This window comes from Helianthus annuus, chromosome 1 (genome assembly GCF_002127325.2).
Source record: "Helianthus annuus cultivar XRQ/B chromosome 1, HanXRQr2.0-SUNRISE, whole genome shotgun sequence".
In the NCBI taxonomy this organism is placed as follows: domain Eukaryota; kingdom Viridiplantae; phylum Streptophyta; class Magnoliopsida; order Asterales; family Asteraceae; genus Helianthus; species Helianthus annuus.
Window position 1 is genome coordinate 75,466,621 of NC_035433.2, and position 14,363 is coordinate 75,480,983.

At 34.0% G+C, this 14,363-nt stretch overlaps 1 protein-coding gene, 1 long non-coding RNA gene and 1 other non-coding gene across 6 annotated transcripts; all 3 read left to right on the plus strand.

Moving 5' to 3' along the window:
* The first annotated feature begins 213 nt into the window (after positions 1–213).
* On the plus strand, positions 214–3,482 carry LOC110869303 (protein NUCLEAR FUSION DEFECTIVE 4). The gene is made up of 2 exons (XM_022118603.2): positions 214–1,504; positions 2,902–3,482. Exons 1-2 carry the CDS (start codon positions 381–383, stop codon positions 3,323–3,325), a joined length of 1,548 nt encoding a protein of 515 aa, XP_021974295.1. The 5' UTR covers positions 214–380; the 3' UTR covers positions 3,326–3,482.
* Positions 3,483–7,522: 4,040 nt separating this feature from the next.
* LOC110869308 lies at positions 7,523–9,990 on the plus strand. Of its 4 annotated transcripts, none has more exons than XR_002553018.2 (6): positions 7,523–7,922; positions 8,049–8,145; positions 9,162–9,189; positions 9,283–9,326; positions 9,619–9,764; positions 9,852–9,990. It is a non-coding gene; the product is annotated as an uncharacterized LOC110869308 (long non-coding RNA). The 4 variants fall into 4 exon arrangements; XR_004866621.1 differs by lacking the exon at positions 9,852–9,990 and having other exon boundaries at positions 7,523–7,804; positions 7,886–7,922; positions 9,619–9,835; XR_002553019.2 differs by lacking the exon at positions 9,852–9,990 and having other exon boundaries at positions 9,619–9,835.
* A 504-nt stretch (positions 9,991–10,494) lies between these two features.
* Positions 10,495–13,062, plus strand: LOC110869320. Its single transcript, XR_002553022.2, has 4 exons — positions 10,495–11,160; positions 11,265–11,384; positions 12,064–12,117; positions 12,933–13,062. It is a non-coding gene; the product is annotated as an uncharacterized LOC110869320 (transcript).
* Positions 13,063–14,363: the final 1,301 nt, after the last annotated feature.

Genomic DNA, 14,363 nt, shown 5'->3' on the forward strand with positions numbered 1-14,363 from the left:
TTTTTAACTCCCTTTAACATTATTAACAATAATATGCGGTTGTAATAATAGTTCTCTAAATTGATACTCTTTAGTAAAGACCGAAATAATGGAACACTTATCTGACATTTGATGTAAGCAATCGTAACCCTTGCGTACGCAACTCCATATTGATGGACCATTGCTGCATTCATATCGTAAGTTTCTATTTACTCTCCAAACATACACCATGTGTAACAAAAATGGTGGTGGCCTCTCATTAAACCACATACTATTATTCATCACTCTATATTAATATTCACAGACTCAACAGAAATTAATAAACACACACTACATTAACCATATCAAATTCTTGATAAAACCCTAGTTTTCAACAATTTTTTTTCAATTTCAATCTTTCAATGGCCCTTCAATGGCTAAGCTTAGTTGGTACAATTTGGCTTCAATCCATAAGTGCAACAAACTCAAACTTCCCAGCTTACTCATCTCAGCTCAAGCTTCTTCTTTCACTTTCACAGCTTCAGCTCAACAACTTAGCTTTTGCTTCTGATGCTGGAAAACTGTTCGGTTTTGTATCGGGCATCGCGGCAGTTTATCTACCTCTTTGGATCGTTCTTTTAATCGGTTCAGCACTCGGGTTTGTAGGCTATGGTGTTCAGTATCTTTTCCTTTTAAATAAAGCTTCCTCCTTGCCGTACACTCTTGTTTTTCTACTAACAGTTTTGGCTGGAAACAGCATTTGTTGGATCAATACGGTTTGTTATGTGATCGCGATAGAAAATTTCCCGTTCGATCGACAACTAGCAGTCGGGTTGTCCACAAGTTATCAAGGTTTAAGTGCAAAGATTTATTCAGACTTAGTTGATATGTTTTTTAAGTCATCATCTTCAATACAAAGAGCCAGATCATATCTTTTGTTGAATTGCATTTTACCCCTTGTAGTTTGCTTGATCACTTCTCCGTTAATTCGAGTGATGAAAACTCAAAGATCCAGGAGATTATCAGGTGGGTTTCTTGTAATCTTTATGGTCACCATATTTACAGGAACTTATGCTGTGATCACAAGCTTGGGATCAAGAAAAGGACTATGTTCTCCGTCGGCAATCTTGATCGGTATGTGTGTGTTCTTGGTGGCACCATTGGTGGTTCCTTTGATGGAGAAGCTAAGAGAGAGAATGGAGAACAAATGCTTGATAAGAAGTCATGGGAAGAGGGTATGTGATGAGAGTAGCATGGAGAAGGAAAATGGAGGGGTGGTGAATGAACATGGGGTGAAAGATGAAGGGTTGTTTGTGTGTGAAGATGAAGAGATGGAGGCGAAAGTAATGATAAAAAGATTGAATTTTTGGTTGTATTTCTTTGTGTATATGTTTGGTGCAACAGTTGGTATGGTGTATTTGAACAATTTGGGACAAATTGTAGAGTCTCGTGGGAGTTCAAAGACTTCTTCTTTGGTCTCGTTGGCTTCTTCTTTTGGTTTCTTTGGTCGCATCTTTCCTTGCCTACTTGACTACCATATCTCAAGGTATCTTTTTTATATACCCTAAGACTTATAATGTATTTTATTTTTTATATTGATTACATCATTTCTTTTCTTTTTATATAGTCTATTCCATCTATTTTATAAGAACCTAAGTAGTACGGGTGAAACTTACTAAGGGCTAGAAGGGGTTAAAATAAAGAATTTATAGACCTTGTAAAAAACAAGGCGAGTTTTAAACCAAACCTTTTACGTTTTATTTCAAAGTCTCATACGGGCTTCTTCATGAACCATGCCTAAAATAGAGAAATCCTTAAGAGTTTTATAAGAATGCGATGTTAGTTGATTATTTGTTCGATCAAATTTTTCATTGTTTTGTTTTCCGTAACTCATATTAATTTATAGAATAATAGAGAGTAGTAAAGGAGTTGTGCATATGCATATCTTAGGGGTAGGGGCGTTCATCACTTACCACTCACAACATCCAATCAATTTCCGTCACGTCATCGAGCTTTATTCCATCACCAGTGGTGGATTTTAGTGAAATGTCCATCACTCACCACACCTAACAATTTTCCTCACAACCCAACAATTTGCCTCACATTTTCTCCAACTTTTCACACGTGATAGTGGCCACACGTTGTCAGTTCCATGCGTTTTCAAAAGGAGTGGCGGCGGTGTACGTGATGGTTCCACGCGTGATGGGGTGGTGACCACGGGGCGCCCCATCCCCCTTATGAGTAATAATTTCAAGATCAATGTGCGGCTCTTGATGTATATGTTACAATTTTGTATCGTGGAAAAAAGATTAACCTTACAATTTAGACTCCCAAAAAGGTGTAGTACATTCATTAATGTGACCTTTAATGTTGGTAAGGAATATTATGGTTGAAAATAAATTCAAATCTAAGCCCCATTCAGCCACCATTTTTGGTGCACATTTATTTCAATCAAGAAAAAAAAAAATTCTTATAGATGAAAAGAGAAAATGTGAGGGTTAATTTTATTATAATTATTATTATTATTATTATTATTATTATTATTATTATTATCATTATTATTATTATTTTGGCTTTCAAAAGAAAAACGAATTCTTTTTTATATATCAAAATTTCCACTCAATATTTTGAGAGAAATAATAAAAACAAGGGCAGAAAGGATCAAGAAGTCCATTGACCTTGCACCATAATCGCTCATTTTTTCTATAATAAAAGTTTTTGTAAATAATTGCTCATTTTTTCTATAATAAAAGTTTTTGTAAAGGTACGTGTTACACTAAAATTTTAGTTGATAAATAAGACAGCTTCATGATAACCCCGACCAAGTTCTTGTTACGACATTAAGACATTTTTATAACTTAATCTTGTTAACAATAGTAATGTCTTTATTTTATCAGATTTAAGATTACAAACTACTTACAATAACTGAAATAATATTTACAGGGTGAAATACAAAGTTTCAAGACCAGCTTTGATAGCACTAATGATGGTGCCAATGACAGCCTCCTTTTTCTTACTCCTTAACAACAATAGCCTTTGTCTTTACATTAGCACGGCCACCATCGGGATCTGCACGGGTGCGATCACCTCAATCTCGGTGTCAACCACTGCCGAGCTTTTTGGGACCAAGAACTTCGGTGTGAACCATAACATTGTGGTCTCTAACATACCGATAGGTTCGCTGTTGTTTGGAAACATGGCGGCATTACTTTACCGCAAGGAAGCCCTTGCAAATGACAACGAAAAATGCATGGGCATTAAATGTTACCAAACAAGTTTCATAATTTGGGGTACTCTTTGTTTCATAGGGACATTTTTAGCCATAATTCTTCATTCAAGATATAAGAAGAGTTCCTTGATCGCGTAAGGGTGATCCATCTTGATGACAAATTCCACGATAACAAGAAATAGAAATTAATAGTTCGACTTATATATAGCTAGATTTTGACATTTTAATGTTATCTTTTGATATATAGATACATATGTATCCACACACTTATATAACGTATCCATATATATGTAAATATTGTTTTTGGGTATTTGTTTAAGCTAGAGTTTAGTACACATTTCTATCAATTTGTTCAAAAAGATGAATAGAAAGAAAGTTGTTCAATAACCTCATGTCACATCGGTCAAAACATTATAGAAAAGTAGTTTGATAGACGAAAACATACTAGAATTTACACATGGTTAGGGAAATGTGTTTATATAACATGTGACATAAAGGTGACTTGTTATTGTTTGTAATAGTTGTATATGAGAGACAGCATATCTACAATGGGCTTTGAAGGACCCCTACAAACGTCATGTTGCATCGATGGACGTCATCCCCATGAGTGTCGCGTTATAATGTATTGCCATGGGGTGTTTTGAGATCTCTATTGGAATGAACGGTTGCCCACAAACGAGTCCATATGGGTCCCCCGGTTTTATATTTAAAAGCGTTTGGGTGTGTGTATATATAGGGTTAAGATCGTGTAAGAAGTACTAGACTAATTGAGAAACTTGAGAAGCATTCTAGACCATACATTTTAGTAAAGGGGATTTTTAAATATTAAAAACGCGGAGGGGCATTTTCGGTATTTGAGAAAAACTATAAAACAAATCGTATATAAAGATCCTATTCACATTCAGACCTGAGAACTTGAAATCTCATACCTTCAATCAAAGATCCTCAAAACAATCGTTCTGATTTGTGATTTCCTTCATCATATAATCGGTTTAGTCTTTAGTTTCATTGAAATCAATTTCTGTCATTTTGCAATTCGGATTTTTATCGAAAGCGATCCAGATATGGTACAGATTCGAGAAATTTTTGAAAATCTTCGATCAACATATCTTTTGCTCTTTATTTCAGATCCATTAGGTGTTAAATCTTCAATATCGTCAATATCCGATCAATATAGCTTTTTGTCCCCATGGATTCTGCAAGTAACGATGAACTTGGATTATTATCACATTCAATGGATGAAGTAAACGGTGTTCAGATCTCTATGCTTTCCTTTAATTTTGATCACGATCGTCCTTTTTGTGTAAACAGTTTCGAACAGCAAGGTAATTTTAAATTTCTTTATGTCTTCTGATAATTTATTGAGTTATTTTGTGAGATTCAGTATATTCATATGTAAATTTATGTATAATGTTACTTAGATGTGTGTGCTTTTTCATATATAACGTATGTATAGATGTATGATATCTTATGTTTGCAATACAATAGATGTTTTTCTATTTGTTTTATTAAGATGTATGCATAGATGTATACAAATTGAACATGTTCTCTTTGTAATACACTATACATATGTGTATATTTGTGTCTGTATACTAACTGAATACCGATTGTATGTTCCATACTATACACATGTGTATATATTTTTGTCTATTAACAACTGAATAGATTATGTCTCTAGTTAATGATAGACTATACATATGTGTATGTTTTTTGTTATAGCTTTTACAACTAATGTACTATACACATGTTAGTAATTATTGATATACGTATGTGTATATATGTATACTAACTTGATAGGTTGTGTTTGTAACTTAATATACACATCTGTGTTTAATAAATGAATGTATAGTTTAAAATTTACCATACACGTATATGTATAGTTTAATAACTCAATTTTGAACAGCACATATGTGTATATTAACTATACATATGTGTAAATAAGTATAGTAATTGAATGTCTTATGTTTACTAAATGAATAGCTTCTTTTGTATTTATTGATATACATATGTATATATATGTACACTAACTGTATAGGTTCTGTTTGTGACTTACTATACACGTGTATACATGTGCTGTTCTAACAAATGAATAGCTTCTGTTTGAAATTATTGATATACTATGCATATGTGTACATAAGTATAGTAACTAAATGTCTTATGCTTATTAAATCAATAGCTTTTGTTTTTGTAATTAATTCTTTTTTTGTTTTTATGTAGATTCTATATCAAGTCATGTCTATGAATTACCAAGTGGGTCATCGTGTTGGATCCCAGTTGTTCCTCTTGAAATTATGTCGTTAACAGGAGCTAGGTTTCGTTCTTTACAAGAAGCTTGTTGGGGATAGAATTTTAATGCTTATGGATCATGTATCCTTTGTTTGGCCTTGATCACGGATCCTTAGGAAATGGTGCAAGAAGACTAAGGATCAAGGATCCTCACTATTATTCTAACAAACTAACAATTGTTTCCAATATCCTTTGGCCTTGTTTTATAGGTGCATTTCGAAGAGGACTTCCTCTAACCGAGAATCAAGGGGAATATGCTCTTATATTCAGCGTAATTTTCTTGAAAAGGGAATTGTATTAAAAATGGGATATTTTTTTGGTATCCGTATTGTGACAAATCAAACTAATTCTGACCCAACATCAATACAGGCATCGGTGGTGTCGGAACAAGTATTGGTATTCGATTTATGGTTTCAATCGATGTAAGATACCTGACGGTATCTTTTTGTTTTTTGTTTGTTATACTAAAGCCTTGTGGTGTAGTCTAACTTTATTGGTGTTATCAATGACATGGCAAGTAAACATGTCTTTCAAACCACTCCCTCCCCATGTTAAGTGGTGTTAAAACCTCCCTTGGTTAACATGTTAACTTAGGCAAAAAAAAATAATAAGAAATTAATGTTATTTATTATCAATGTTTATTTTAGCTAAGAAGTTAATGAAATAGTATTATTATTTATTTTATATTTAACTTAAATATTTAATATTAAAATAATGAAAAAATAGTGGGTAAAGTAGAGTTAAAAAGGTTAAACCATTTCTTTAGGATAAGGTGGAGTAAAAAAGGAAAAAAAAAAAAAAAAAGACGGGTGATACGATGCTTATATGAAGTTAAGAAGAGTTAAGCTATACCTCATGGTCTAAGTGATGATAACATAGCAAACCAAACTGATATCGACCGAATCAGAGAAAGAACAATCACTGGTAAGCCTTTCTAACCTCCGTGAGTAAATTTTCTAGTCATGCCATATTTCAGGAAAAAAGTAAAAAAGAATATATGATGAACTCAAAGAAATTTTAATACTTCGCGTAAAAGCCACACCTTTCATCCCCTACCTTTGTTGCTTTTCTGAATCATATTTGATTAGCATGAAGAATATACAATATTCTTAGAAACTTTACCATGACATTATATGTATCCAACTTAAAAGTTAGAGTTAAATCTCATTTAGTCCCTGTGTTTTAGGACATTTTGCCATTTTGCCATTTTAGTCTAAAAGTTTCATTTTTCACATGTGGGTGCAAAAAGATTTCACCGTTGCCATTTTAGTTCACTAGGTTAACTTCATCCATATTTTCTGTTAACGAGAAAGGCAATTCGGTCATTTTATATGGACTAAAATGGCAACGGTGAAACCTTTTTGGATCCACAGGAGAAAAATGAAACCTTTGGACTAAATTGGCAAAATGGCCCAAACCACAGGGACTAAAATGACATTTAACACTTTTTTTTTCTTGTTGTTTGTCAGGGAGTTGAGGGTCTCTCTGTAAGCAGACTCTCTATCTTTAGGAATATGGGTAAGGTATATCTACATCCCGCACTCCCCAGACCATATCAATAGCTCTGCTATGTATGGAATTTACTGGGTATGGTTCTTGTTTGTTGTATGTTTTTGGAAAACAAAAGAATACAAAAAAGGATTGAGAAAACTTCATATATGATTATGACTAAAAAATACAGAGGTACTCTAGAAATAATTTAAAACAAGATAACTCAAAATTGGTGTTTTGGAAAAAAAAATGCTACTATCTATATATAATCTAAAATTTATTTACATGTTCTATTTTAAAACCAACATTTATGATGTATTAAATGCAAGACTTAAAATAATATTTATTAAAATAATATATTACAAAATCATAATCTATACTACTTTATTAAAGAAATAGGTTTTCTACCCTTATGGTAATTTGCCACAAGTATAAATTTTAAAGCATTGTGTACAAGAGACAACAAGCTATGTTAGAGGGGGTGAAGTGGGACATTATCTAAGGTTTTAAGACGTCTAAAGGGCAATATAGGGATTTCACCCTGCTCCAACCAATTTCTTCCATTTCTTTCCTTTCGTTCTTGAATGAATGCCATATGAACAGTCGAAATTCAGAGCGTTACGGAATACGTTTTGCAAAATTGATGATGAATTAAAGATTTAATTAAATCGAAACCCTCCCCTTGAATCCTATAATAGATGAGATAAAGAAAGAAGAGCATCCCCTCAATCAAGCAAGCAGGCAAGCAAGCAAGACATCATGCCAGAAGAAGACGATCGATCTAGGGTTTGGATACCAATTGAAGGCTGCAACCGATTCATCTCATCATACGAAACAAAGGTTTCCTATTTTCTAGCCCTCTAATTTCACAATTGGAACCTAAAGTAAATTCCCTTTTGTCTCAATTACATCAAATGTTAGCTTACTTGATCTTATAGGGAGAAGAAACAACCGAGAGGTATCTATTTTTTTGTGTTTTGTCGAATAGACTTTATTTTGCAGACATGCCATTATTCATTCGATTATTATTGAAACCATTTAAGAACACGTTTGTTTTTTTGTTACTGTGTAATGTTTATCACAGGAGGGATAGGGCTTTTGCCTCAAGAGTGTAAGCACAAATGGTTTGTGGCATAGTAGTTTGTTTATAACCACTACAAAGAGGAAGAAGCTGCATTGAGGTTCGTTTAGTATAGATACATAATCCCTTTTATATGTTCTTTTTTTATTTGCTCGTGGTACGTTGTTGCTCATGCTATTGGCCAATCTATGGGTTTTATAAGGTTTGATTTTATTGGGATTTGGATTTGAATTTTGTAAGATGTCTGGTGCCGTCACAAATAGCCTATAAATAAGGTATGAGCCAAAACGTATAACATCATTGGCCTAAGAATATCATTTACTCTACAAAAGAGAGAATATCTTATACTCAATCTTCCAGGAACGCATTTCATCAGCCTTGACCAACTGGTATGGGCCATGATGATGATGATGATAGTAGTTGTAAGCATTGTAGAATTTTGTTAGATTCTAAAGCTAATTTAAAAGACAATCTGAATTTCTATGATTCTTTGTTCAAGGGTATAGGTAGGGATGAGCGTACGATAACGAAATTCCTGTACCAAATTTTTTCGGTACCGGTACCCAGTTCTGATTAATTTCGGTACCGCTAGGTGATAGGAATATTACTATACATATGTTTTTTTCAGCAGGTGTTTATGGTGATATAAGGATGAACATAATTTGGTCATATCATGTTATTAGATTATTTTCTTTTTTATGACCACCTTTTGTAACCTAGGCTCTTTAAAAGGATTTTTGAACTTTGACTTTTTATTAATAAAGAAATTGGGGTATGGGTAGTGCCAAGTTTCTGATAATATGGTACTACTTTGATGCTGCATATTTCATTTTGATGTTTATTACGAAATACATCTCTATTTCTTATGGCGCATGAAGCATTATCAATTATTTACCCTCATTGATTAGTTTTTTTTTTCCTATAACACACAAGCAAGTTAGTTATAAGTTTTTTTTATTTACTGTATTGTGACGTATGCTAATGGATATGGTAGAGCCGTATCAACGTGCGAGCATTACCATACGCGCGGGCCAAAAAAGGACATTGAAAACATATTATTTTTTTTATCCAAAGCCTTGATTATGTTTTAAAATTTTATATAATTTGTTTCTGCAGCTCAACGTCCATCTATTAACACAACAAAGTAAGCAGATTTGACCCGGTTTAACCTTCTGTGATTTCAGCTAGCAAACTGAGCAGCTTTTAATTAATCTTTTCGTAACTTGTGATTCAACAGGGCTCATCACGGTTTCAGTTTGGTTGGTGAGTGAGCGGAATCTGGTGAGTCACAAATTTGTTTCGGTATACCGTTTACCATTTGATATATCTGGGGTAGGCAACGGGTCAACATGGGACGAGTCAAAATAGGAAACTTTGATAGTTGTCAAACCGAACAGGACAAATTCTATTAATGTGTTAAAAGTTCTGACAAAACTTAACTGACCCGATAGAGATATTAACATAACCCAAATAAGCCTATTTATACATAAACGGGTGAAAACTCAGAACTGACATGTAATATTATAAAAAGCCACGTGTGTTGAAACACTAAACCAGGTTGTGATTTGTATAGTTCAGGAGGAGGGCGGAAGCCAAACGGGCTGAATGATATATACTGGGTTGAAACATTTAACTATGCGGACAAAGGGCTGACAAAAGCTTATAGAACTACTGCCGTGGGCAAAATCTCAAGTTACATGTGGTGCTGTTGATAATTGTGTAGACCATCAAAAACATGATCTCTTTTGTTGCCTCGATTATTTTAAATAGACGGTTTCCACTTTCTAACATCTTTTTTCATTTCAGGTATCGGCCCTCATACCGTTCATATTTCATATATCAGGAGGATTTTAGAATGAGAAATCAAAATCTATATATATTCTAAAGTTTAGTTATATGTTCTATTTTAAAACCAAAATTTATGGTTGTTTTAAATGCATCATCCTATAAAAATCCTATTAATTGCATTTAATTTATATTAAATAAATAAGAGATAAGATAAAAAATAAAATAAAATAATTATATATCAATAATCATTAAAATTAATATCATCAATAACACATTATACTAAATAATATATTATAGATAAAGGTAGATTAGTTTAAAGTTAACTTTGATCTTAATTTGTTTTAATAATTGGTTTAAAGATAATTATTCCAAATTTATGATTATTCTATAAAATAATCTTTGACAAGGTAACCGTAAATTTAAATTTCGAAGTAACTAATATATTAAAAGTAGCTCAAATATAATTCGTAATAAAAACACAACAATATATTTTCAAAGAAAACATCTATATATATTTAAAAATTTAGTGATATCAACTTTTTTACAACCTTCATTGTAATATACGAAACTTTGAAAACCCTAATGTAATAAATGTCATAAGTAGTATGACATATTACTATATCGGATATTCAATGCCTAGAACATTGGTCAACTTTTAACCACAAATGAATTAAGGTATAATAATAATAATAATAATAATAATAATAATAATAATAATAATAATAATAATAATACTAATAATAATGATGATAAAATACTTAATAGTTGAGAATTGCTATGGGTGTATGTCCCTACGAAGAAAAAAAAAATATCATATGATGAACTATTATAATACTTTCTAAGAACTATTATAACACTTTCTGAACACATTTGTATTAGAATTTGTAGAACCGACAAACGAATAAAAAAAAACAAAATAATAAAGTTAAATAAGGTATACAATAACTAAATAAGGGAATGGCTTAAGAAAATTATAGTTTAGATTATCATCATCGATCCTTTCCAATTTACCAAACAAATTTTCACCGACCTTCTTCTTCTCAAAACTTGACTGGCTTATATTGCGGGATTTCGTATTCCTTTCACACGGTGGATTATCCCTATTAATCGATCTCATTCGGTGGTATCATTCCTTACTCAACGCTTCCAAAAGCCAACCCACATCTCCCTTAAACCTTTCTTTTAATTTTCAAGTGCGCAGACGAAAACGTCGCTGCCGACCACCAGTCTGAACCGACCAAACCTGCTTGTTACGCCTGCGGTTCGTGTGTTGAACGGTACAAAAGACCGCTGAGCACCACTACCACGTTGATCGGTCGTTCGTTCGGTAAGCTTTCTCTTTCAGTCGACTATCTCTGGTATAGTGGCTATATAATTTCAACCCACCTACGTATAAATTAACCCTTAACTAGATTCTGGTCATCGTCTCAGTTGTACACTCGGAAGCGCAATATCTTCGATCCATCACCATACCATCGACTAGTGGTGATCTAAAGATCTGTGGCGAACCTACATTGCACCACGCCGGTCGTCTTTTCTCTTCGACATAAGGTATCGGCACTAACCTGTTGGTAAAAACACTTTATGAAAACGAAGCTGGTGAATAAAATAGTGACACTATGAACAAACAAATTTATTTCACATACATAAACTTAGTTTCCTTCAAGTCGACAGAAGTGAGCCTTTGTAATCATTTATGGCTGTTCATGCTTTTTTTTTGTTAGCTGGTGTAACCTACCATTTATGGATTCAACCTACATTCTGGAGATTTTATGCGTTTGACATATAGAAACAAAATGTAACTCAAAATTTGTATTAAAAGTTTCTTTTACCCAATGACTACTACCAGTTCATAACATAGCCCTCCTAAAATGATCTACATTCTTTCTATGATATAAAAGTGTTTTGAAAGTGAAATCCTAAAATTCAGCATGTTTACATAAAGCCAATAAAGTTTAGTATTAAGGAATCGATTATGGGAGGGGCATGCATGGTTCTTGCTGTCAACTTGAATAAACTTATGCACATATGATAATATATAATCCTTTAATTTTTAAAAGTTGTTTCTGTTGAAAAGGAAAACAAGAAAAATAGATGGATGAATTATGTTTTTTTTTTAACTTTATGAGACTAGTGGGAATGAAATAACAAAATCCATTCAGTGGGTCCATAAATTAAATCAATGTAAAATATTGTAACCAATCTAATTTAAAACACGATTAATATGTAGGACTCTGTTTCAAGTGAGAACTTGTTGCGTCTACATTGTTACATTTAAGCTAAGGTACGGATTTTGTGGTCTCTTGCTTTTAGCATAATATTGTTTTTTTTTTTTCTCATAGTGCACGGATATTCGGTCCGTCACTCGTAGCGTAAAGTGTTTACTCGCTTCATAATATTGTAGTATTCATCGTCACCGTTCTATCATTTATTGTTACACATCTCGTATTGAATTATTGCCTTTAATACGCATGCGATAGGTTACATTTCTTTTTTTTACTCATTGTCGCATGTTCCCAAAAGTTTTTATTTATTATTGTTGATCTTTGGCTAGATGTGATATAGCCTTAGTGTATCGTTAGTGTATTTGCCTTGACTTGAGTGAATCGTTTTATTGACCTCAATACCCGAGCATATCCACCTATGGGGACATAGGGCGTCATCATAGGCACAGTTGACGTGCACCATCCGTGGCGGTGCGAAAGGCCCACGGCGTCTCTATATTGTATTGTGTGCTAAGTGATTGCACTTATTGATTATTGAGAGGCGTATGGATCGATCCTAGGAGTGTAAGTGTAAGTGTTAGTGGTAGTGGGATAGGTGTGAGTGCCCACATCCCCTCTACATAATGGTGCATTGGAACTGCAGCTAATGTACAAAGTGTTAGTGTTTATTGTTAGTGGCTCACATGGGTATTTCTAATATACCTTTATGGTATTCATCAGTGATCATCCAACGTATTGTATTGTTTGCATCGTTAAAGTGTTTAGTGTATTGCTTCTATCATTTATGTGTTAGTGCTATTGTTTCTCCGTTACTGGGCAATTTTTGGCTCAACCGTTTCTTTTGTTGTTTTTTTTTTTATTATGTCTTAAACAGGTACTCAGGGAAATCGGGGAAATGTGTGAAGAGTGATAATAAAAAGCTAGAGTTGGAACAAGGAGTTTAATAAAACCTTATATTCAATAAATTTAGACACTTATGTTTTTCTGTTGAGACCGTTATGCCATTTTGGAAATTTTTGTTTTTAAACCTATGGAATTTATGTTTTAATTAAGTTATTAATTGTCTCTGATTACCGACTTGTGTAACACGTCAGCCCTAATCGGGGCGGGGTGTTACAGTTATGGTATCAGAGCTTAGGCTCTATCCTGTAGAAAACATTAAATAAATAATTAAGACACGTGAGGATTGGGTAGACATTGGGTTAGGTATTCCGTTATGTGATTAGTCCTTATTATTTGTTTTATCTAAATTCTTAATGTGATTTTTTTTAGATGCCTCCTCGTCGTGAGACACGCAACTCTGGTCGTCGTAATGGTGGTGGACCAAATGAGCCTGATCCAAATATCGTAGCTGCTATCACTCAGGCCTTTACTGCTATGTTGCCTGCACTTGTTCAGGCCGTACGTGGTCCTGATCCGAATCCTAATCCGAACCCTAATCCCAATCCTAATCCGAACCCTAATCCCAACCCAAATCCAAACCCAAATGGTGCAATTGGGGATTGGCTAGATAAGTTCATAAAACAGAAACCGAGATCTTTCACAAAGGCAACCACTCCAATTGTAGCAAGGGATTGGATTGCTCATATCGAGAAAATATTTCGGGCGTTAGGAGTTGGCGATGAATTTAAATCGAGATTAGCATCGTATAAACTAGAAGAAGATGCGCAAACTTGGTGGGAAGGTGTATTGGAGGAAAGAGGAGGAGACCCATTTGTGGAGAATTTACCTTGGGCAGATTTTCGTGCTATTTTCTTCGAGAAATATTTTAACAGCGTGGATAAGAGTTCTTACACACGAGAGTATCACAATATCCGTCAGAGGAATGACGAACCACTTTCTGACTTCACTGATCGATTTTATCGACTAGTTGGATTTCTTGGGTCAGCTGCTGGAACACCAGAGGAACAAGCAGAGAAATATCAATGGGCAGTTTGTGATCGGATTCGTAGAGCAATCATCCAGTCAACGTTCCCTACTGTTGCAGAGGCCGCTAAGGCTGCCAAAAAGGTTGATATGGAGAACAAAGAATTTTTGGGTGGTTCCAATAATAGTAGGAAGAGAAACAGAGACGAGTATCGCACTTCGTTCACTAGTGAGTCGCCTCAAGCACCTACTCGAAATAATCAAAACAATTTGGGGAATAGGTCATCGGGAAGGAATAATAGACCATGGCAGGGAAGGGGCCAAAATCAGGGTCAGACCAAACCCTACCAGCCACCAACCCAAGCTCAACCTGTAAACCAGAGAGGTAACCAGAACCCTACCCAGCCTCCAGTGTGTAACCATTGCAACAAGCGTCACC